General features: G+C 45.0%; 1 protein-coding gene and 2 long non-coding RNA genes across 6 annotated transcripts in view; 1 reads left to right on the top strand and 2 right to left on the bottom strand.

The window, feature by feature from the left end:
* DHDDS (dehydrodolichyl diphosphate synthase subunit) overlaps positions 1-21163 on the bottom strand; it is a 31272-nt gene extending 10109 nt beyond the window's left edge. For all 3 annotated transcript variants that reach the window (XM_082684910.1, XM_082684911.1, XM_082684912.1), the window contains exons 1-6: positions 21054-21163; positions 18676-18792; positions 15679-15821; positions 12044-12160; positions 11013-11114; positions 1784-1898 (exon numbers count right to left, since the gene is read on the bottom strand). In XM_082684910.1, coding sequence (XP_082541036.1) covers positions 1784-1898; positions 11013-11114; positions 12044-12160; positions 15679-15821; positions 18676-18792; positions 21054-21116 — 657 coding nt within the window. In that variant the 5' untranslated portion in view covers positions 21117-21163. The remainder of the gene's footprint in view (positions 1-1783; positions 1899-11012; positions 11115-12043; positions 12161-15678; positions 15822-18675; positions 18793-21053) is intronic.
* LOC309841655 lies at positions 7568-22543 on the top strand. 2 transcript variants are annotated; one of them, XR_014299225.1, is made up of 4 exons: positions 7568-8538; positions 10942-11235; positions 21005-21163; positions 21629-22543. It is a non-coding gene; the product is annotated as an uncharacterized lncRNA (long non-coding RNA). The 2 variants fall into 2 exon arrangements; XR_014299226.1 differs by lacking the exon at positions 10942-11235 and having other exon boundaries at positions 7989-8538.
* LOC309841664 lies at positions 9909-10752 on the bottom strand. Its single transcript, XR_014299236.1, has 2 exons — positions 10690-10752; positions 9909-10435 (listed from the first exon to the last, which is right to left on the bottom strand). It is a non-coding gene; the product is annotated as an uncharacterized lncRNA (long non-coding RNA).
* Positions 22544-23775: the final 1232 nt, after the last annotated feature.

Genomic DNA, 23775 nt, shown 5'->3' with positions numbered 1-23775 from the left:
ATAATGTAAGAGTTACATCACTAATGTAAGAGTTCCTTCTGGAACATTCTCGACAGCCATCGCTTCATACCTTCAATAGTGAGGAGGAATTCAGTGCCTCAAGAGGGCTGACTTTAGTTATCAGATAGCTTGTTCTGCTAAACCAATGACACCTTCCCTGGAACTTCTACCAAAGTCTCAGGCCTTTGCTCTGGAATAAGTCTGTTTCTTCTTCAAAATGACATTCTTTCAAATATTTGAAGGCAAGATTAGAGCTGCCTGTTATTTGTCCCCAAGGTTGTCATGACTTGTTCAGTTTGCCTTTGCCTACAAATGATACATTTTGAAGGCGGCAGGGATTATCTCTGACTTGGTCATTGCCATATGCCCAACACACAAAGGAGGAACTCAGTATTTCTTTCTCAGAGAATGAACTGTCTCCGTGCCTCCCTTTTTCAGACCATTATCCTTCACTCATTCCTTACATGGCATGAGTTCCAGATTCCTTGCTATCCGGGTTGGCCACTTCTGCTAAGTCCTCCAGTTTGCCAATGCAGTCTTTTAAAACTCAGTGCCCAGGGGCACCTGGGTGGCTCAGTGGGTTAAAGCCTCTGCCTTCGGCGCAGGTAATAGTCCTGGGGTCCTGGGATCGAGCCCTGCATCCGGCTTTCGGCTCAGCGGGGAGCCTGCTTCCTCCTCTCTCTCTGCCTGCCTCTCTGCCTACTTGAGATCTATGTCAAATAAATAAATACAATCTTTAAAAAAGAAAATAAAACTCAGTGCGCGGAAGTAAACTTTTCGGACATGATCTGACCCACAGAGCCGACCACCAAACCATAACCTGCACATTATTTCTTTCAATATAGCCAAAGACCAAAAGTATCTTCAGTAACTAAATCTTTTAAGACTATGGTCCATCAAAATTTCTGGAACTTGCTACAAAGCGGAGTCTCTCCAACCTCTCCTTGAATGGTCATGTGTTTCTTAGGGGCCAAGTTAACAGATGATGGGAGATTTTCAAGCAAAAGCAAACTCATCAGGCTACAAGCTTTCAGGGGACCACAGGGTTAACTGAGCTAAAAGGCAACAGCAGGCCCCTAAGAGTCTACATATAGTTTTTATCCCTGTGGACTGTGCTTGCATAGACACGGCTGCTTTCTCCAAAGGAAACAGACCTGTGACTGCAAGGCCAGGTTCTAGCCCACAGGGGCTGGAGTAGTAGCTGGCAGATTACCAGGGCAGCAGCTTAGGCTCAGGAACCCAAGATAGAAGGCCAGTGCTTTGAACAGGGGCACAAGTGAAGTTTTTTTTTTTTTTTTTTTTTTTAAGATTTTATTTATTTATTTGACAGAGAGAAATCACAAGTAGATGGAGAGGCAGGCAGAGAGAGAGAGAGAGAGGAAAGCAGGCTCCCTGCTGAGCAGAGAGCCCGATGTGGGACTCGATCCCAGGACCCTGAGATCATGACCTGAGCCGAAGGCAGTGGCTTAACCCACTGAGCCACCCAGGCGCCCACAAGTGAAGTTTTCACCACAGCTGGATAGCCTTGATTTTCCTCTAGGCCCTTCGGAGAGCAAGAACTACCCAGGCTGGCAGAGCCAGGGACAGAAGAGGAAGGACAGCAATGTGACCAGGCACAGCCTAGATACATTTCTCCAGATTCCTGCCCCCCCCACCCCCACCCCTGTTCTCCGGTGCCAGCGTGGCTGCGAGCGGGGACGAGCCCTGCCACATCCATCCCGCGGGTGCGATCGCAGTTTTCAGGCTGACACAAACACAACCCACGTGGTTGCAAACTGCTTACCTGCCACAGCAAGAAGTCGCTGAGCCTCACTTCCCCAGAAGTCCGTATCAAGATGTCAGGGTGCGGAGAGTGGTTGGTATAGAGGCACTTATCGAGCAGAGACTCAGAGACATCACTAAGGTGAGTGGGGAAGAGACAAGGGTAAGCACACATCTCTTTTCGGCTTATTCTCATGGTGAACTCCTACGTCAGGCTTCCCAATTCTTAAAACACCACGAGCCAATATAGGCAGAGGTCCTAAACATTTAAATGAATGTATGATTTTAGTCCTCACAACTACAGGAAGTATTTCAATCCTCATTTTATACATAAGGAAACAGACTCAGAGAAGATAAATAACTTGCCCAAAGTCATTTCACTGCAGGCCTAAAACCAGACGCACCCACTAGAATGTGTCCTTCACTTAAAACACCTTATTTTGTACAGTGCATACATCCAGGGCACGTGGGAGGCTCAGTCAGTGAAGAGTCTAACTTCAGCTCAGGCCATGATCTCAGGGTCCTCCGATGGGAGCTCCGAATTGGACTCTGAGCTCAGCAAGGAATATGCTTCCCCCACTCCCTCTCCCTTTGTCCCTCCCCTGCTCATCTGCATACATACACACTCTCTCTCTCTCAAATAAATAAAATCTTTTTTATTTTATTTTATTTTATTTTTTTAGATTTTTTTTTTAAGATTTTATTTATTTATTTGACAGAGAGAGATCACAAGTAGGCAGAGAGGCAGGCAGAGAGAGAGGAGGAAGCAGGCTCCCTGCTGAGCAGAGAGCCCGATGCGGGACTCGATCCCAGGACCCTGAGATCATGACCTGAGCCGAAGGCAGCGGCTTAACCCACTGAGCCACCCAAATCTTTTTTTTTTTAAAGATTTTATTTATTTATTTGACAGACAGAGATCACAAGTAGGCAGAGAGAGAGAGGCGGAAGCAGACTCCCCACTGAGCAGAGAGCCCGACGTGGGGCTCAATCCCAGGACCCTGGCAGAGGCTTTAACATACTGAGCCACCCAGGCACCCCTAAATCAAATCTTAAAATAAGTAAAATAAGATGTACACATCTGAACCTGCAATTTAATACAACACTAATGCAACGATTTCAATAAAGATAAATTTAAATGCACTGATTGGGAAAGATCAGAGCTAACATTAAATGAAAAAACAAGCTTCAGAAAATATACAGTGCAGAGGCGCCTGGGTGGCTCAGTCAGTTAAGCGTCTAACTCTTGATTTTGGCTCAGGTCATGATCTCAGGGTCATGAGATCAAGTCCCATTTTGGGCTCCACAATGGGCATGGTTAAGCCTGCTTAAGATTCTCACTTGCCTTCTTCCTCTGCCCAACAAAAAAAAAAGGGAAAAGAGATAGAGTACAAGGGCATCTGGGTGGCTCAGTTGGTTAAACATTTGCCTTTGGTTCATGTAATGATCCCAGGGTCCCGGGATCGAGCCCTACATCGGGCTCGCTGCTCAGTGGGGGGGTCCGCTTCTCCCTCTGCCCTTCCCCTCATGTGCACGCTCTCTCTCCCTCTTCCAAAAAGAAGTAAATAAATACAAATTTTAAAAATAAAAATGAAAAATAAAGAAAGAACTAAGTTTAGAAAGACACAAACACCATACTCTCAATGGTGATTACTTTTGGAAGGAAAGACTATCTCTTTTTTACTTTACGTACTTCTGTTACTGTTTGAATGTACTATAAAGAACATTTTTTAGGAGCACCTGGGTGGCTCAGTTGAATAAACGTCTGCCTTCAACTCGGGTCATGATCCCGGTATCCCGGGATCGAGTCCTGCATCAGGCTCCCTGCTCTGCAGGAAGCCTGCTTCTCCCTCTGTCTCTCTCTCTTTCTGTTTCTCATGAATAAATAAATAAAATAATTTTTTATTTTAGAACATTTTTTAAAAAGATTTATTATTTGAGAGAGAGAGGGCGTGAGGTGTATGTGTGTGTGCAGTGCGGGGTAGCAGGAAAGGGGGAGAGAGAATCTCAAGCAGACTCCCTGGTGAGCACAGAGCTTGACCTAGGGCTCCATCCCAGGACCCCAAGATCATGACCTGAGCTGAAATCAAGAGCCAGCTGCTTGAATGACTGAGCCATCCAGGTGCCGCTGAACAGCACTTTTAAAAACTTCTAAGTCATGAGGATCTTGAAACACTGCAAAAAAATCCATGTTCCTTAAGATTTTAAAAAACAGCAAAATGATCAGCCCCTGTTAAGAGCTACTTTCTCAAACAGACAGACATTTAGAAAGGAGACGGAATGGAAGAAGAATGGGGACTGCTCCCATTTATCGGAAGTAAAACACGTCTGTCCGTGGAAAGAAGCTATCTGCAAGGCTAGTCTGCTGGTTCTAAGAACACTGATTACCTGTCCTACCAAGCACCAAGAGGCAGAATTTGGAATCTGTAAGTGGTAAGACTTGCATCTCGGGAGGATCTAGAAGATAAAATTTCTTCGTGGGAACATTCTTTAAGGAGCACAGTTAAAAAAAGCAGGGATCTGGGCTGTCTTTTTCCCAACCCCCATCTCCCCACCCGGTAAGATTTATTTATTTATTTGAAAGAGAGAGAAGAGAGAGGGAGCACAAGCTGGGGGAGGGGCACAGGGAGAGGGAGAGAATCTCAAGCAGACTCCCTGCTGAGCACAGAACCCAGCTTGGGGCTCGATCTCACAGCCCTAAGATCACGATATTAGCTGAAATCAAGAGTTGGACACTCAACTGACTGAGCCACCCAGGCAGCCCTGGGCTGAGTATTTAAAATGAGACTACATTTACCATCTGTGTTCCTTTGGGACCTCTTTCTGCAAATCACAGAGGGAGTTTTCACTTATGAACTGCAAGAAGAATTTCCCTAAAAATCTGATAGTCTTGTCTTAGCTGCATGGTCTTAATTTTCTAAGAAATCTGAGGCCCTGTATAATAAATCTAAATTCTCAGTTCTCTTTTCTTTGAAATGGGAACATTTATCCTATCTATTTATAGGTTGCTGTGAGGGTCAAATCAAATCAAGTAACAGGGGCACCTGGATGGCTCAGTTGATTAAGTATCCAACTCTTGGGGCACCTGGATGGCTCAGTTGGTTAAGCAACTGCCTTCGGTTCGGGTCATGATCCTAGGATCCTAGGATTGAGTCCCACATTGGGTCCCCTGCTCAGTGGAAAGCCCGCTTCTCCCTCTCCTTCTGCCTGCTACTCTGCTTACTTGTACACTCTTTCTCTGTGTCAAATAAATAAAACCTTAAAAAAAAAAATTATCTGGTACGCCTGGGTGGCTCAGTTGGTTAAGCCGCTGCCTTCGGCTCAGGTCATGATCCCAGGGTCCTGGGATCGAGTCCCGCATCGGGCTCTTTGCTCAGCAGGGAGCCTGCTTCTCTCGCTGTCTCTGCCTGCCTCTCTCGCTGTCTCTGCCTGCCTTTCTGCCTGCTTGTGTGTACTCTCTCTATCTCTGGCAAATAAATAAAATCTTTAAAAAAAAAAAAAAGTATCCAACTCTTGATTTCAGCTCAGGTCACAATCTCAGGGTTGTGAACTTGGCCCTGTGTTGGGCTCCCTGCTGGCATGGAGATCTCTCTCTCCCTCTGCCCCCAACCCTAAAAAACAAAAACAAGTGAAATAACAGATCTGAGTGTACCTCAGGAAGTAACTATAAAGTATTATGTAAATAAAGAAGAAATGTTATTTCCAATCCCACCACTTTACTGTGTGACTTCAGATCCCCACTTAATCTCTCTGAGTTTCAAATGTGTCTGCAAAAGGTTTGCTCCATCTACTTCAAGCAGTGGGCAGAATTCTTAACTGAAAATGAGGTAACTCTAAGGGGGCAGGAGGAGATAAAATCAACAAGATGAAAATAGAACATCTGTGCTATGGCCAACAAAAATTCATCATTACTTGGCATTAGCTGTCTACATGAAGACTTTAAAGAAATAATAATATTCTTCTTCTTCTTCTTCTTCTTTTTTTTTTTTTTTTTAAAGTAATCTCTCACCCAATCTGGGGCTGAAACCATAACCCCAAGATCAAGAGTTTCATACTCTACCGACTGAGCCAGTCAGGTGCCCAGAAGTAATTTCTGTTAAAAAAAGTGAAATAACAGCTTTCACCTACAAAACCAGAGTAGTTTACAATTCTGTTTGGCAAGAATAAGATGAAATGGACACACCCAGATCCTGAGGTAACAAAGCAAAATGCTGATAAGAGTTAAGTTTATAAACTTCCTTGTAGCATTATTTGTAGTAAGGACAAATTAGAAACAACCTACATAACCAACAACTTAAATGATTAAGTCAATTAAAGCAAGACACATTCTGCAGCCATTAGAAATAGTGAGACAAAAGATGAAAAATATGAGGCATAGAAAAGTGCTCATATTACAACATCAAGTGAACAAAAGCATAACGCAGATCGTAATGTGTTCACAGTGTGATTTCTTTTGTTATAAATATTTATGTCATTATTGGATTTGTGTTTTAAAAAGACGACTCTGGGGGCGCTTGGGTGGCTCAGTCGATTAAATGGCTGCCTTTGGCTCAGGTCATGATCCCAGTATCCTGGGATGGAGCCCCACATCAGGCTCCTTGCTCAGCAGGGAGACTGCTTCTCCCCTGCCTGCCATTCTCCCTGCTTGTGCTGCTCTCTCTCTGTGTCAAAAATAAATAAAATCTTAAAAAATAAATAAAATAAAATAAAAAGATGACTGGCTGAACTTTGAACCACAACTCATCACTGCTTTCATCACATCAGCTTGTTCCCTGCACATCCATTAGCGTGACCCAGCGGCACGGGTGACTTATGTGTGTACATGAACCAGACTCGGAGCTGCCCGAGGGCAAACCCCATGAAACCTTCAACTCTGTGTTCTTGCCCTTCTAGCATGGCAACTTCTTGGGACAGAGAAAGACCTGATACAAGTTTGAATAAATGAGTGAATGAATCACTGAAAACAGATCTCAGAAACAAATACATATTGGTTTTCTGAATGTGAGGAGCTTACAGGCTAAAAAAGTTTTTGACAATGTACTTGCAAACAACCTAGAACGTAAATACAGGTAACAGACATTGTCACCAACTTGATGGGGAAAATCAACTCAGTTGATTAAACTCACACACACATATCTAAGCAAACAGTAAGACCTACAAAAACATCCTAAAAATCAAAGTGTTACCAGGAGCGTTGCTGATCCTGGAAGACCTAAATTTTCATCTTTCTATATCCAGTAGTTTGTAAATCCTCTCTGATGAACATGTATGACCTTTATAAAAGTATGTCCATATTGGGGCTCCGATCAGCCCAGTCCAAGTAGAACACTAACCTTTCTAAGCTTGCAGCCTCCTTCCCTGGCAACCCTGACCCACCCACACTTTATCTATCTGCTTGACTAATCCACGTAGGCAGGTTCCTAAGCCACGTAAGGCAAAGAAAATTAATATGGGAAAACTTCCTGGGCAAGAAAGACAAGATAAAGGTCAGTGGTTGTCACTGTGATATGAGTATCAAGAACACTGAACTTAGGGGCACCTGGGTGGCTCAGTGGGGTGGGGCCTCTGCCTTCGACTCAGGTCATGATCCCAGGCCTGGGATGGAGCCCCGCATCAGGCTCTCTGCTCTGCAGGGAACCTGCTTTCTCCCCCCTCTCTCTCTCTGCCTGCCTCTCTCTCTACTTGTGATTTCTCTCTCTCTGTCAAATAAATAAAATCTTTAAAAAAAAAAAAAAGAACACTGAACTTAGAGGCATGATCAGAGTTCTAGTCCCAGGCAAGAATACACACAAATCTACTGGCCAAAACCTTTCTTTCTTTCCAGCATAAACATTTGTCTCTTTAAATGAAACATTAACTGGAAAGCACAATAGTACTGGGAACAACTATGAAATCACCCCATGGGTCAAGAATCAGAAAATCACAAAAACCTGCACCTACTCATACAACCCTGTTCCTCTTCGTCTCTCATCTTCCTGCCCGCCCTCCACCGACTTAACCAGCATCTTAATTTCTTCCCCAACAGTTCATTTTCTTTTTTTTTTTTTTTAATTTTATTTATTTATTTGACAGAGAGAGATCACAGGTAGGTAGAGAGGCTGGCAGAGAGAGAGAGAGAGAGAGAGGGAAACAGGCTCCCTGCTGAGCAGAAAGCCCGATGTGGGACTCGATCCCAGGACCCTGAGATCATGACCCGAGCCAAAGGCAGCGGCCCAACCCACTGAGCCACCCAGGCGCCCCCCCACAACAGTTCACTTTCAATCCATAGCTTAATTGACCTCTCTAGAGCATTCGACACTGTTGCTCCCACCAATGCCCCCTTCTTCCCAACCTGCACCAGCAAAGTCCCTCTTCTCTCGGCTTCCGTAATACCGACTGCCTGGTTTTCTTCCTGCCTTTCTGGTTGTTCATCCTTTTTTTCCCTTAAGGCTTCTTCTCCTCTACCCAGCCAGCACAACTCAGAGTTTCTCAAAACTCCATCCTTGGCCCTCTCCCTCTCTCATTCCAGACTCTGACATCTACGTTCAACATCTACAGTTTATCCCAAATCACACTGCTGACCTTCTTTCTCAAACTGGATCCTCCCTCGGAGATGCCTAGCACAGGGAAGGGCACCGCTGTGCACTGTTTCGGAAGGCAAAAACCCTGGAGTCTCACATTACACATTTTTTTCCCAGACCTGGCCCATGAAGGCCTCTCAATGTTATCTACTTCATAACACTTGATGCGGTCTACTTGACTTCTTCCTCCTCCACCACCACCATGCAAGCTCCATTCCAGGTAATCCCTACCTGAATTATCCCAACAACCTTTCTGTTACCGACAACCTCCTCACACTACTACTGCCTCTTTCCTCGGGTACTGCCTTTCCTTCCTTCTCTGGCCACTTATCATTTCCCTAGCAAAGCCTTCCCTACCAGGTCTATTCCTCTTACTCTAAATTCTTGTACCATGCACTGATGCTTTTATAACATTGGTCACCATTATAATTGTATGTCAATGTGTATAATATTGATTATGGCCTGTTTCCTTTACCAGAGCTCCCTGAGCACAGGACATACATACTTTTATTTTTGCCACTGTACCCACTCTGTACAACATGCTGGGCCTACATTTATGTGGCATTTTTAAAATGTTTGTTGAGTGAATAAATGACTGACTGACTGAATGAGCTATGTGGCACAGAAAACCACCCAGCTGTTGGAGAGGAAAAGGATTTACAGAACAGCCTTAAAAACAGTCTCCTTTTCTGCTTATCTAATTCCATTCTCACTGAGCAACTTTCTAATCGTTAATTTAATTTTGCAGATAAATTAATTATACCCAAGAAAGGAATCAGACAAATTCCTGAGTCTCAAGGTCCAGGTGACAGAGGAAAAGGACAGGTACTCTGAAATCAGACAGCTCTAGTGATGAGTCAGCTCTGGCGCTCACTAGCAGAATGATCTGGGGAAAGCCGTTCAGCGCTCAGCTCGGTTTTCTCATCTATAAAATGGAGAAAACACCTGAACCTCTCACACATGAGATCAAGGACTAAGTAAAATACAGAACATAACACATCGCCTGTGTTATTTTTGCTGTTATTTTACTCTTGCTATTATTAGCTGATTAATAATATTTCTAAATGTTACACTAACAATAACATGACGGGACTGAGAGGCTAGATGGCTTCCAAAATCTTTCAAGCTCTAATAGTTAGGACTCCACATGCTGCTTGGAATGAATAATTGTCTTTTTGGAAAATACCCGAATTTTGCATGAAACTGTAAAATGAGAGACCTAAAGGACTATACCCGGCACGAGCTGCATTCCTGAGAAATTATTCGAGGGCAAACACTGCCAAAGGGCCAGAAAGACATCCTTTTTTTTTTTCAAGATTTTATTTATTTATTTGAGAGAGAGACAGTGAGAGAGAACATGAGCGAGGAGAAGGTCAGAGAGAGAAGCAGACTCCCCATGGAGCTGGGAGCCCGATGCGGGACTCGATCCCAGGACTCTGGGATCATGACCTGAGCCGAAGGCAGTCGTCCAACCAACTGAGCCACCCAGGCGTCCCCAAAAATTTTGCTTTTAAAGTAATCCCTACACCCAGTGTGGGGGCATAAACTCACAACCTCCGAGATCAAGAGCCCCATGCCCCATGGAGGACATCTTTTCTTTTCTTTTTTAAGATTTTATTTGAGAGAGGCAGCGATAGTACACATGAGCAAGAGGGAGAGGGAGAAGCAGACTCCCTGCTGAGCAGGGAGCCTGATATGGGAGCTTGATCCCAGGACCCCGAGATCATGACCTAAGACAAAGTCAGACACTCAACCTACTGAGCCACCCAAGTGCCCTGGAGGCCATCTTTTTAAAAAAATTTGTGAATTTTAAGCCATCTGGATGGCTCAGTCGGTGAGGCATCTGCTTTCGGCTTAGGTTGTAATCTGGCGGTCCTGGGAAGAGGCCCAGTGTTGGGCTCCTTTCTCAGTTGGGGGATCTGCCTCTCCTTCTCTCTCTGCCCCTCCCTCCTGCTCATTCTCTATCTTAAATACATAAATTTAAAAAATTTAAAAAAAAAAAAAAAAATGAATTCCAGAGGCACCTGTCTGGCTCGGTGAGTGGAGCACGAGACTCTTGATCTCAGGGTCATGACTTCAAGCCCCAAGTTAGGTGCAGACTTACTTAAAAATCAAACCTTAAGGGACGCCTGGGTGGCTCAGTTGGTTAGGCAGCTGCCTTCAGTCCAGGTCATGATCCCAGCGTCCTGGATTCGAGTCCCACATCGGGCTCCTTGCTTGGCAGGGAGCCTGCTTCTCCCTCTGCCTCTACCTGCCACTCTGCCTGTGCTCACTCTCGCTCCTCTCTCTCTCTGATAAATAAATAAATAATCTTAAAAAAATAAAAATAAAAAAATAAATAAATAAATAAAAGCTTAAAAAAAAATCAAACCTTAAAAAAAAATTAATTCCAATATAGTTAACATGAGTGTTATATTAGTTTCAGGTGTAAGGACATCATTTTTTAGTGAATGCCACAGCTTTGCTACCTGCTACGCCATTTTCTTTGGCGCTTCCTGAGTTGTGGTGAACACAGAAATTCTGAAGTAGGCTACAGTAAGCCTAACCTAAGCTCTGTTGCGGGGGGGTGGGGGGGTGGTCACGCCCTCACTCTGTCTACATGCATCTCTCATTTGACTTCCAGCCCAAGGACATGGCTTAGGAGGGGCAAGCCTGGCTTCCCTACCGGTGATCATGTTAAACAAGCAGGGATACCTGGGTTCCAGCAGGCCCTGCTCCACTCCCCAGGCCATCTCTCTCACAGCATTGCTGATCTCGTGACGGGATGTGTAAGCAAAGCAGACATTCAGGAAACACCTGAGAGGGGAAGAAGAGAATAATTTACCAGAGGAAGGGACTAAGTCACTGTCTGTAGAGTACTGCTTCCCCAGAAGAACACACACACACCCCAAATGTGAATCGTGGATATCTCTGAAAGGTGAGATCATGAATTCTCTGCGTTTTCCAACTTTTCTTAGAATAAACATGTTATTAATTTTGTAATAAGACACACACTAAATGACCCTTTTGCCCCTAACCCTCTCTCCTGCTGCCAACCAGCTTTCAAAGGATGTGAATTCACTGTGATACTAGTACAAGCAAAGTAGAACAGGAAGGAAATTTGATGCAATCCAGTCCACTGCCAAACACATATTATATTCCAAAGGCACACCTCATGAAATTTGATTACTGAACTCTGGTCACCTCGCATCTGCATGACCTCCCAATGTCAGCCTCTCCATGGGTTAAAGGAGTGGGACAGAGAAAGATTTTCTTGAAGGATCTGCCTTCAGAGACAGAGATATACCATAGACGGAAACAGAATATATTATAATATGGGGTATCAGACAGGTCCTAGAGAACTCTGATCCAGAGCTCAAGGCCACATCCATAGCTTATCCACCCTATAATGCTCATTTCGACCCTAGCCCGTCAAGTAAAAAACTAATAATAATGATTATTACATATACGTGCATATGTAACCTATGTATATGCATGCATCATGGAGGGTAGGCGCATAGTGGAGTAAGAGGATGAAACACTGTATGTGTAGGCTCGCACACATTTGACGAGGTAGTAAAAACCATCTCTAGCCCGCCCTGCAGAAGGAAGAGGTCTCTAAGCATCCCCAACCCCTCCTGGCCTCTCGTACCAAATGCGTACCAAGAAAGCCCAGCATGTCTCCCTCAAGCTAGCAGGGAGTCAGAGACCACTCTGGGATACTCCGGGGAAATGGGAACACTTACTTGTTATAGTTCTTGGTGGCCTGCACTGCCTGTGCAATCAGCTCCTGGAGATCCAAGGGCAACAAATGCAGATCGCCCAGGACCCGGATACACACCCCATGCTTCTGCAGTTTCTCCCTGATCAGGAAAAGGAGGCAGAGTTGGGACAGAGAGTCCATGGACCTGGAGAACTGCTTACACTCAACTGCCAGTTCCTAAGTGCTCCCTGTGTGTCAGGCACCGTCCCAGGTGCACTGTGTCACCGCATCCCCTCAATGACTCTGACTCGAGTCTGCCACATTTCCCCATTCTACTGCAGGAGATGGACACTCAGACAGGCAGGCAGACACGGCCCAAGGTCAGCCGGCCATTAAGGGCAGTATCAGAACCGAAAGCCAGGTCTGCCTGATTTAAGAACCCGAACCCGAATTCTTTACCACACATCACACCGCTTCAAGTGTCCTTCTCAGCAAGTTACATTTTATATATCCTGTCCCGTTCTGACAAGGGAATGAACTCAAGGGCAGGAGCTATACTGTTCGTTACTTCTGTACCTTCTGATAAAAGATGTTAATAACAGCAACATCTCAGATTAATTTAATTTAATTTTATTTTATTTTTAAGATTTTATTTAGCCACCCAACAGAGAGAGAGTGATCACAAGTAGGCAGAGCAGCAGAGAGAGAGAGGGAAGCAGGCTCCCTGCTGAGCAGAGAGCCCAACGCGGGGCCCATCCCAGTACCCTGAGACCATGGCCCGAGCCGAAGGCAGAGGCCCAACCCATTGAGCCACCAAGCACCCCCTCAGTTTAATTTATGTTTACTAAGTGCCAAACACTGGTCTAAGTGCTTCATACGCATCAGTACATTCTATCCTTACACCAGCCTTTAAGGGGGACAGTATTATCACTCCTCTTTTATAGATGAGGAAACTGAGGCACAGGGAGGCTAGGTAATTTACTCAACATCAGACAGGTGGTGAATGGAAAGCTGAACACGAACCTAGGGAGCCTGGTTGCTGGCCTGTCCTCTTGGATCATGGTATCTTGCTGCCTCCATAAGTTATTCCCAAACTCTGAACAGCGGGCATGAATTCAGTAACCCAACCAGCTCCCCTCACCTGGGCATACTATGGAAAAACTGAATGACAAGTGTTTGTTAAATGGGAACTTAGTAACAAGAAGATTCCGTAGGGCGGGCAGGTCCTTGAGATCCCTGGTCCAGAGTGCAAGGCCGCATCCATAGCGGGTCCACTCCATAACCTGCATCATTCTGTTTCCAGAGTGAAGCAAGATCTAGCCACCTGTTTTCATGAATCCACCGAAGCTGCTACAGTAGACAAATGAACACTCGGGATCAAGGCAAAACCAGAATGAAAAGAGCTAGATTCAAATCCTAGAGGCAGCCCTTACTGGATGACCTTGTATAACAGCCTCTCTCAGCCTCAGTTTCCCATACCCTGTGAACTGGGGTAATAACCATCCCTGTCATACTCTCCACACTGGCCTGTGTTGAGGGAGAGGATGTACCTGTAAGTGTTTACTCTCAGACAACAGTCGGGTTACTTGAGTGAGGTCTACAGGTAAGGAGAGGCAAAAGCCCTGGCAAGGAGCCAGGAGACCCGGGTTCCCAACCTGGTTCTGCCATGAGTTAACTGGGGAGGTTTCCACACCATGGGCATGCCTTGTGCTTCTATCCACTAGGGCTGTCTCCCAACTGATGAAACTGAACTAGTCCCGTGAACTCATTAAAGAACTCATTCTTTAAGTCACACATTAAACAGAACCCCAGGGGCACCTGGGTGGCTCAGCTAGTTAAGTGCCTGCCTTCAGCTCAGGTCATGATCTCAGTGCCCTGAGATCAAGCCCCGCATAGGGCTCCCTTTTCCTCTGCCTGCCACTCCCCCTGCTTGTGTTCTTTCTCATTCTGTTAAATAAATAAATGAAATCTTAAAAAAACAAACAAAAAACACACCAAAAAACCAGAAGCCTAATATATAAAATAGGTAAATGTCAACCAGCACCCTGTGCTCCCTTCCCTCTGGCTTTTTGCACACCCACTCCTCAGAACTCTGAAGGTCTACTGCACATTGCTGGAAAACCACTGAAAACATTTCTTCTTGTTCTGTCCATTTTCTCTCCTGCTGACTGATTAGCGCAATCTCAGAGGCACCTATACTGCCATGCATTTTGATCTCTCAGGAACTGTGAGATTACCTCCTGTCTTTCGGAGCAGTGTAGCAGACAACAGCTCAGCTCTAGAGTTGGAAAGGTCTTGTCTGTCTTGCCTCTGCCTGTCTGATAGCTGTGTGACCCAGGAGACACACCTAAACTTTTCTGGTTTTCACTCTTCTCCTCTCTACCAACTAGGTAATAATAATCTCTTTCTCATAGGATAATGTGAATATTAACTGAAAATACATGCCAGGCTTAGGGCCTGGCACACAGTGTAAGCACTTTAAAAAGGTTGGATCAGAAGAATTTCTGTACATGTGACGTACAGAAGAATTTGAATACCTGGGAAGTGCCCCCAATGCCTCCAAACCCAGCCCTTGGGTGGGAACTCTGAGCCACACGGGCTCTGTTGGGGACCAGGAAGCTAAGTCTGTGGCCAAGTCTCGTTATCCTATTATGGACCTACCCCTGACTACCTTCCCCAACCCAAAATCCACCCTGGAACAGAAATGACAAAATTGGGTCACCTGGGTGGCTCAGTGGGTTAACCCTCTGCCTTCGGCTCAGATCATGATCTCTGGGTCCTGGGATCGAGCCCCACATCAGGCTCTCTGCTCAGCAGGGAGCCTGCCTCCCCCTCTCCCTCTGCCTCTCTGCCTACTTGTGATCTCTCTCTCTCTCTCTGTCAAATACATAAATATAATAAAAATCTTAAAAAAAAAAAAAAAGAAATAACAAAATTGTTCTAGGCCCAGCTCCACGAATGCCCTAGGCTCTCTGTTCTCTCATCCCCCTGGGTCCTGGTACAGGGAAGAGCTGCACAGAAAAGGGTTGTAATGAAGCCTGGAGCAGTCCTGGCTGGGGAGGTTTCCACACTTTTAAGCAAATCATCTCCATCAAACTTCCTCTTTATCCCTTTCCAGCCTTGCTCCCTAAGTTAGTTTAAACTTAGTGACAGCAAAGAACAGTACTGAGTCTTCCCCATAAAGGCCTCATACACATTATTCTGTCCCTTCCAAGAGAATATACAGGGCAGTATAGTAATGTTTTAGGATGATTACATGGCAGAAAAGGACTTTTCCAACATTTCTCTGATGCTACTCCCCTGATCATAGTTTATTGGTTGTGGGGTAGAAATGTAAAGTGGGCTATTAATTAACGGCTTTAGTTAATTCTGGGCTGCTCTCGTGAAGCGGTCAAAGGCGGAGTTCAGAGAGTAGGAAGAGGCCCTAGCTAATGGATTTCAATTCCTGGTTTCAGTTTTGCTTGAGGCTGGTTACACTTGTCTTGAATTCTGTGAAATATCTCTGTATCATCAGATAAACACCTACTTTAAAAAAAAGGGGGGGGGGGGACTAGCTTACATTGATGCCATCAGAGATCTGACTAACATTAAAAGGGTTTAGAGTTCCTTAAATAAGCCTGAGATAAGAGGGGTGAGGGTTATGGTCCGAGCACACTCCCCACTCCGATAAAATCTTACTGTTCTTCCATCAAGCGGCCGAACTTCTGACGGGCCAGATCCATTAGCCCGTCTACCTCACTCTTGGAGCGTTTGAAGTTCTCAATGCTGAATGCGTAGACCGTCACCTCTAGGATGCCCAGGTTCAAACACCAGCGCAGGGTCTGAGAGGGAGAAGGCAAGGAGCTAGGGTACGAGGAAGAGCAGGGAGGCAAATTAAGGGATGCCTCCGCTCCCACTCCGCACTGGAGGCGAGAGGCAGACTTTTCTCCTCCCTAAACCCAGTAAAGCTAGGATAACCCCAGTGTTTCTGTCAGAATAACAAACCAAGTAAGCAGAAAGCCACCACTTGAGAAACTGAAAAATGTGAACTTAATGAGTAAACTGTGGTTTATTAGAAAGAACCCTTTACCGACAAGAGTCAAGATCTGGGTTCCAGTCCCCAAATCCAACGTGCACTCGCTGTGTGAGGGTAGGCAAATCATTTAACTTCTATGGGCCTAACTCTCCTTATCTGTAAAACAGGAGCACCGTCCATCACTCACAAGGTGGCTGAAGGACAATATACAACACAAGGTATTAGGGGCACCTGGGTGGCTCAGTCAGTTAAGCATCTGACCTCAGCTCAGGTCATGATTTTAGAGTCCTGGGAATGAGCCCCATGCCAGGCAACACCCTCAGTGAGGAGTCTGCTTGTCCCTCTTCCTCTGCTCCCTGCCCCCCGATTATTCTCCCCCTTTCTCTAATAAATAAATAAAATCTCAAAAAACAAAGAAACCCACACACAAGGAATTATTACTCTCGACATAAGCTCATTTTTCCTGTCAGATTGAGAGGCTGATGAGTTATAAGAATAAAGGCATCGAGTACACAGCTGTGTAGCATTAAATCTAGAAAGGGTTTTCACATATATTATTTCATTCCATTCTCTGAAAAACCTCTTGAGAATGGCGCTGCTGACTTCAAGTCTACTTTATAGAGGAGAAAAACAGGCTTGGACAGTGGAAGAAATGTGTCAGAAGGCTACAACGCCATTGTATGAATCCTTTATATAAGGTTCTAGAACAGCAAAAACTAACCTCTAGTGATAGAAATCAGAATAGTGGTTGCCTCAAGAGGGGAAGAGGACGTGGGACAGGGTTTGACTGGGAGAGGAGGGGCACAAGGGAACTTTCTGGAGAGATGGGAATGTTCTTTATCTTGACAGGGGTATGGATTAGACAGGTAAATGCAACGGTCAAAACAAAATGCATTTCCCCGTATGAAATTATACCTCATTGAAAAGAGAAGTGAAACTCATATTTAAACCCAGTCCTTGGGGAACCTGGGTGGCTCAGTGGGTTAAAGCCTCTGTCTTCGGCTTGGGTCATGATCCCAGGGTCCTGGGATCAAGCCCTGTTATCGGGTTCTCTGCTCAGCAGGGAGCCTGCTTCCTCCTCTCTTTCTGCCTGCCTCTCTGCCTACTTGTGATCTCTGTCTGTCAAATAAATAAATAAAATCTTTTCAACAAATAAATAAATAAATAAATGAACCTTTGGGGGTGCTCTAACCCAGAACCACTAAAGGCAGAGAACTAACTGGAGCTGAGACTAACAGTGTTGAGACAGGGAGCCTGGAGGTTAAGGGTAAGGAACAGAAGACATTCAATCAGAACTGAACCTAAGGAAACAAGGCTGAACGAGCTGCCTTTCTAATCCCTTAACAGACATACACACAACCCAGTTCATTGCCACCTGGGGAAAACTACAGTGAGAAACTGACACTTGAACAGACTGAGGCTCCACAGATGACAGGGAAGCCATCTTTTGGCCGGCACAGCTGGGATGGAACCTACCACTGACCAGTCTTTATAGCGGCGAATGGTAACAACGCCAACTTTCTGAGCACTTTATGCCAAAACTGTTGCCACACACTCTTCATAGTGCCATCTTATTTCATCCTTGCAAAATCTCCGAAAGTAGAGATTATTACTGTCCTCATTTTACTGATGAAGAAACGGAGGTAAAGGGAAGCTGTCTAACTTGCTGCAGGTCACAGGGTCAGGAAGTGGTAGAGCAGGGGTGCCCACAAGTTGTGAGTGATTCCAGAGCTTAAGCTCCCAAGCACTGGGCAAAACTGCCTTTTACTTAGTCACAGAAGAGAAGCTGAGGTCAACAAACCTAAAGACCTCCTCACAGTGTTCAAGTGAGTCCCACATCCACTCACTCAAGGCAAAAAGTATCACTGCCCTGGCATCAGGCCATGGTCTTGTGCTGGGAAGCTGAAGGCTGTCCAGACCGAATTTCCATCCTTCTTAAAGTTAGCTTCACAATGACAGACCACATTCTGTTCTTATTGTTAAATTTAATGTTTTCCAATTTGCAACATGCATTAAAAGCATAAAATCCCCTTGGCCTTTGCTTCCAGTGATGATCCAGGCTGTCTGGCACTCTTCCCAGTTTAAGCACTAAAAGGCCTCAGTCAAACCAGGATAGGCAGTCACCCTACCTTTGCTCCAGAAATGTTACATCCAAGAATTTATTCTAAAATGGAACTATTTATAAGATTGGATAATAGTCGAGCAGCTAAACAAATTACGTCAGAACCTAGAAATAAAATATTCTACAGGCATTAAAACATATAGTTAGAAAAGCTACATATCAACCTTTGAAAAGGACTTGCCAAAATACCCCATAAAATAAGGTAACTAAAAATACATGTGTAATTTCACAAATACTAAGTCATGTTAGAACATATTACAAGGACGGGGGTGATGCATAGAAAACTATAAACTGCTGGTTTACTGAGGTGGTAAGAGAAGTCAATTTTGTTCTTATTTCTAATTTTCTGGGATGATTCACTATATAACTTAATTTCTGTTCATGCTGATATGAGACCTAAGCAGGCAAGCAAACTACAAAAAACGGCTGTTAAAAAATATATATATATACTCTCCACAGTAAACTCAGGGCCTGATTCTGTAGCTATTGTCCAATTCTCCACACACTGTTCCCGCTGGGTGATGCTGCCCACACTCACCTCGGCCAGCTTGTTGAAGCCCTGTGAGTGGCCTTCCTGCCGCTCTACCTGGCACTTCCTGGCATAGCGACGGTTTCCATCCATTATAAAGGCAATGTGTTTGGGCATTGGGCCTGCCTGTGAAATAAGAAGACAAATGAATCACGCAGGGAGACACTAAACCCCTGGCTGAAAGGCTTGACTTAGATGATAAGAGCCCCCATGAGAAAGAACTGGGTATATTTTGAGCTGCTGGCTCAATAAATTGCTATTAAGCACTTTTACCTATTTATATAAATTCATTTATATTGAGCACTTACTACATGCCAAGTATTATACGAGGCTTTTTATACTTCATCTCAGTTTTTGCTTCATATAAACCTATAAAGTAAATAGTATTAGCTTCATTTCATAGGTGAAAAAATAGGCTCAGAGAGGTCAAGTGACTTGCACAAGTCACACCGCTAAGAAAAGTCCAAGTGGTTATTCAAACTGAGGTCTGTATGCTTCCAGAGTTCATCTTTTAACCATATGCGCTTGACCACCACTTTAGTTTCATGTCTCCACCTAGAAGGCACAGGAACAATACCGACAGCTACAGTCCAGTGGTAAGGGTATCCTCCACAGACAAGAGCAATCTACTCTATCCGACCACAAAAGGGGGCTCAATGTTGTTACTCCCCTAAATACCCATGAGAAGCTGAACACTGGGATTTTCAAGAAAATGTAAATGTCAGGAGCCATTTCAAAGCAAACAAATAAGACAGTTTGGGGACCCAATAAAATGTTTTATCTGGCTTAGAGCAACCTTTTGTAGTCCATCACAGCAAAAATGCACTCCTTAGCCTAATTTTCCTCACTGAAGGACCTCATCACTAACTACTTCCCCCATACCTCTCCAACATTTTCAGCTTTTGTCCTCTACATCTTTTTTTTTTTTAAAGATTTATTTATTTATTTGAGAGAGAGAGAGAGAGAGAGATCACAAGTAGGCAGAGGCAGGCAGAGAGAGAGAAGGGGAAGCAGGCTCCCCGCTAAGCAGAGAGCCCGATATGGGGCTTGATCCCAGGTCCCTGAGATCATGACCTGAACCGAAGGCAGAAGCTTAACCCACTGAGCCACCCAGGTGCCCCTCTCCATGTGTAGTCTTAAAAAAAGAAAAATTCCAGTCAAGTCATGCAGCTTATTCTTCCTAACATGTGACTGCAGTGGTTCCCCAGGAAGATGCTTTCTATTTCCCCGTCTGCCAGAGATCACTTGGCATTTGTGTATGAATGTGTGGTGGGGGGATGGGGTACAAGGCTTGCTGACTCATAAGTTCACTGCTACACACTGCCTGACAGATTGCTGAAAGACAAAACCAGGCTGCCTGGCGTCAATCTCAAACCTGTTATATGCAGAAAATATAACATTGTTGTGATCCTCAGAGAAAAGCGGAGGCAAAATTTGGGCAAGGGGTGTAGGAAATAGAATGACCGTAGTCTTCAAACAGCTGAAAACAGCCCCAATAACAGCAGTCATTAAAAACCGCTAGACACTGGGACGCTCCTTGCTCGGCAGGGAGCCTGCTTCTCCTCCCTCTGCCTCTGCCTGCCTCTCTGTCTGCCTGTGCTCACTCGCTCTCTCTCCCTCTGTCTCTGACAAATAAATAAAATAAAATCTTTAAAAAAAAAAAAAAAACGTATAAAAAGTTAAAAAAAAAAAACAAAACAACAACAACAAAAAAAACGCTAGACACTGTGCTGTTTTCAGTCTATGTTTCATCTCATCCTCAAAACAACCATAGGTTTGTAAATGATAAACTAAGACTTCCATTCTGTTTGTCTCTAGAGTCCAAACTCTTAACCGTTATGCTCTACTGCAACATCAAGGAATGATTATTCTATCTAAATCCAGAGAACAGTGCAAGGAAAAGTAGATTAAAGTTCCAAGTTAACAAATTTCAGCTCCCTATAAGGAAGACCTAATGGTCTAGGTTACTCAATGATATTGGGAGGTCCTGGGGTTCCTAAAAGTGTGAATGTTAGGACAATAATCTGCCAGATGTAGACCTGGAAGTTACCTTGCAATTCAAACACTCATTGGTTCCATTATTTTATTTTTTTTTAAGAATTTTATTTATTTATTTGACAGAGAGAGATCACAAGTAGGCAGAGAGGCAGGCAGAGAGAGAGGAAGGGAAGCAGGCCCCCTGCTGAGCAGAGAGCCTGATGTGGGACTCTATCCCAGGACCCTGAGATCATGACCTGAGCCGAAGGTAGTGGCTTAACCCACTGAGCCACCCAGGCGCCCCATTGGTTCCATTATTAAATTCCACTTAACGTCATGTGTTACTCAATTTTAATAACAGGTTTTGACACAAGATTACCCAACTAACCAGGAGGCCAAGTGGTATTCACCTTTATGATGTTGGCACAGAACCGTTCCCAAAGTGACAGCTCTCCTTCCTTGATCCATGACATCGTTCCTGACCTGGCAGATGAGCCCAGAACAAGAAGACACCAGACAGGTAACCCTGGATAAACAAAAAAGAGACTAAATCACCAGAGCTTGCAAACTGCTTCGGATGACTTCGCAGAGATTTATCTGGACTGTGGAAAGTGGCTAGGTTTAGGATCCAAAGACTCTGGTCTGTAATTCTTCACCACCCAGAGTTTATAAGCCAATGAGACCTTTGGGGCAGAGGCCTTTCCTTGGTTTTGGCTTGGTGGACCTTGCTGCTATCCCCTTTTCCTCGGCATCTGCACTGACTGTTCCTGAACATCCCAGTCCACTTCCTGCCACATCGTAGTGCCTACATCCTGATCCTTCCCCGGTTTCCTTCTTCTCCATCTTCCCCGAGACCGTTTCCCATTCTGCGCACCAACACACTAACCCTTTCAGGTGTCGCCTCCGTCACCTCCAATCTCAGTATTCTCCAAATTATTTATTCCCTCATTCATCTCTTCCACTGTCCCCTCTGTTTCTCCCACAGCCGCCTCCCCGCCCAGCAGTCTCCCCTCTCGCCCACCGCTTGAACCCAGCACCTGCTCCGATCCGCCCGGCGCCTTCCAACTGCTCCACTTCCTCACGACGTGGCGCTGGAAGAACACGTCATCGTTGGGCGCTGGAACACGCCCCCTCTGTCAACCAATGGGCGGGGCTCCGCCCTGCGCCTGCGGGCTGGGAGGAGGGGCGGTGCTAGCGTTGCGGGCGAAATTCGCCCTCCGGGGATCCGAGAAAGGAGGATGGAGGGAGAGAGGTGGAGACGTGGAGACCGAGCGAAAGACTGAGCGCCGCGCTCACGTGACCGAGGGGGCAGGGGAGCGGGCTCCGGGCCAAGTGGCGGGGTTCAGATCAGCTGGGGGAGCCCGGAGGTCTGTAGAACCAGATCAGAGGTGTCAGACAGGCTGCCCCACAGGGCAAGAGTTCGGGGATCCCCATGTCAGAAGCGCAAGGGCTCAGCAGCAGCTGGTGGCAGGTTAGGACTGTTAAGAAATGGGGCTGCTTGCTGGAAGTCCTGGGAAGTGGGCGTTGGGAGTCCTGGTTCAAGTCTTAAATTCTGTATTTACATGTTGTAGTTTTTAGTGGATTTAATTGCTTGTTAACTTCCTAGCCCTAGTCTGTCTCACAGACGCACTTAATATCAATGCACCTTGTGACTTAAAGCACTTATATTTTGGGCTTTTCATATTCAGGACCTGCCCAGAGCAACTCAAAATGGGATTGAGGCTGGGAAGAGCTCTAAGAATGACCAATGAAAGGCCATCAGTTAACCCTAATCGAAAAATCAAAGGCATTAAGCTCTGTAACCTTTAAGGAAAACTGTTGCAGGAACTTGAGGGACTCACAAAAGAAACTAAAAAGAGTTCAATTTTCTAAAAATAAATAAATAAATAAATAAATAAAATTTTTTTTCAATTTCTAAAGAACCTTCTTGTAGTTTCTCACTTTGTAGTCTCATCAAGGAAACAAGGCCAGGAAGAGTTCTTGCTCTGGTAGCTCCCAGTTCATCATGTCACGTGAAAGGGTTACTCTTAACACACGTGATCAAAGAAAGCCCTAGAGAGGAGTAACCCACCTCATGAATAGTCTCAAGCTTTTCCCTGCTTCCTGCTTTGCATCCTGAGAATTAAGTTTCAGTCTAGCTGATTAGATCAATTTTGCAAGAGCATTTTCTGAAGCCCTGCAGTTGGCTTTCAGCTACTTCCGTGGTCAGTTTTGACTTTTGGTATGAAGTTTCTGGAATGCATGTATGAAACGTCTTACTCTTGTCCCGCCGTTCCTGTGCACTTTGTGTACTAGATGGCACGCCTCCAATGAATTTTTTAAAAAATCCCCTCCCTTGGGGAAGGTCGGGGAGGGGGGACACTAGATGTTTTAAAATACAATGTTCATTAGAAAGCTACCACACTTGGCCTCAAAGAAAATGTTAACGTTTTTGTATAGCTAATCAGTGTTACTTCCTCTGGCCTCAATTTCCCTAGTTTCACTATTTCCCTCCCTGGGGTGCTGCAGGGGGCTAATTAATTAAGATTTGTAAAAGGCTTTGAGGAGCAGGGGAGAAAGTATTAGGGTCTCATGCCCCAAGCCATGGCCCCATCCTTTCATCCCAGCCAGTGGCACAGGCAACCCCATTCTTATGCATGCCATGCTCTTAATCCCCTCTTGAATGTGGCAGCTTCCAAGGAACAGGACAAGAGGCCTTAACTAGAAACAAAACTCCACTGTAATGAGGTGCTAAGAGGACTGAATTTTCAAATTCATTTTTAACAAAATGGCTGAACAGGAACTGTAATGGCTCTTCCCTGACTTCTGAGTCCCAGTCCAAGAAGGTAGGAATTATAGAAGAAAAAACAGCCTAAAGACCCAACAAGAGGACAGTTTCAGTACCAATAAGTTTTTATTTATTCATTGTATTTTCCCAGGGTAAAGAGAAGGGAAAAGGGACAGCATGTGTGTTACAAAACAATACCAAGTGGGAAAGGAATTATCTGGCACAGCAAAATCAACCATCAAATAAACACTCCCCAGAGATGGAGTTACTAAAGCCCCAGGGGGCTCAGTCTCCTGCAGTTCAGAAAGGAGGGGAAGGAATCAGGGAAAGAACAGATAGGTACAGCTTTCCTACCACCCCCCCCC

Source organism: Mustela nivalis (genome assembly GCF_964662115.1).
Source record: "Mustela nivalis genome assembly, chromosome: 10".
NCBI classification, from domain to species: Eukaryota; Metazoa; Chordata; class Mammalia; order Carnivora; family Mustelidae; genus Mustela; species Mustela nivalis.
The sequence above is the reverse complement of the archived record's forward strand: the minus strand, read 5'-3'. Positions and strand labels throughout refer to the sequence as shown.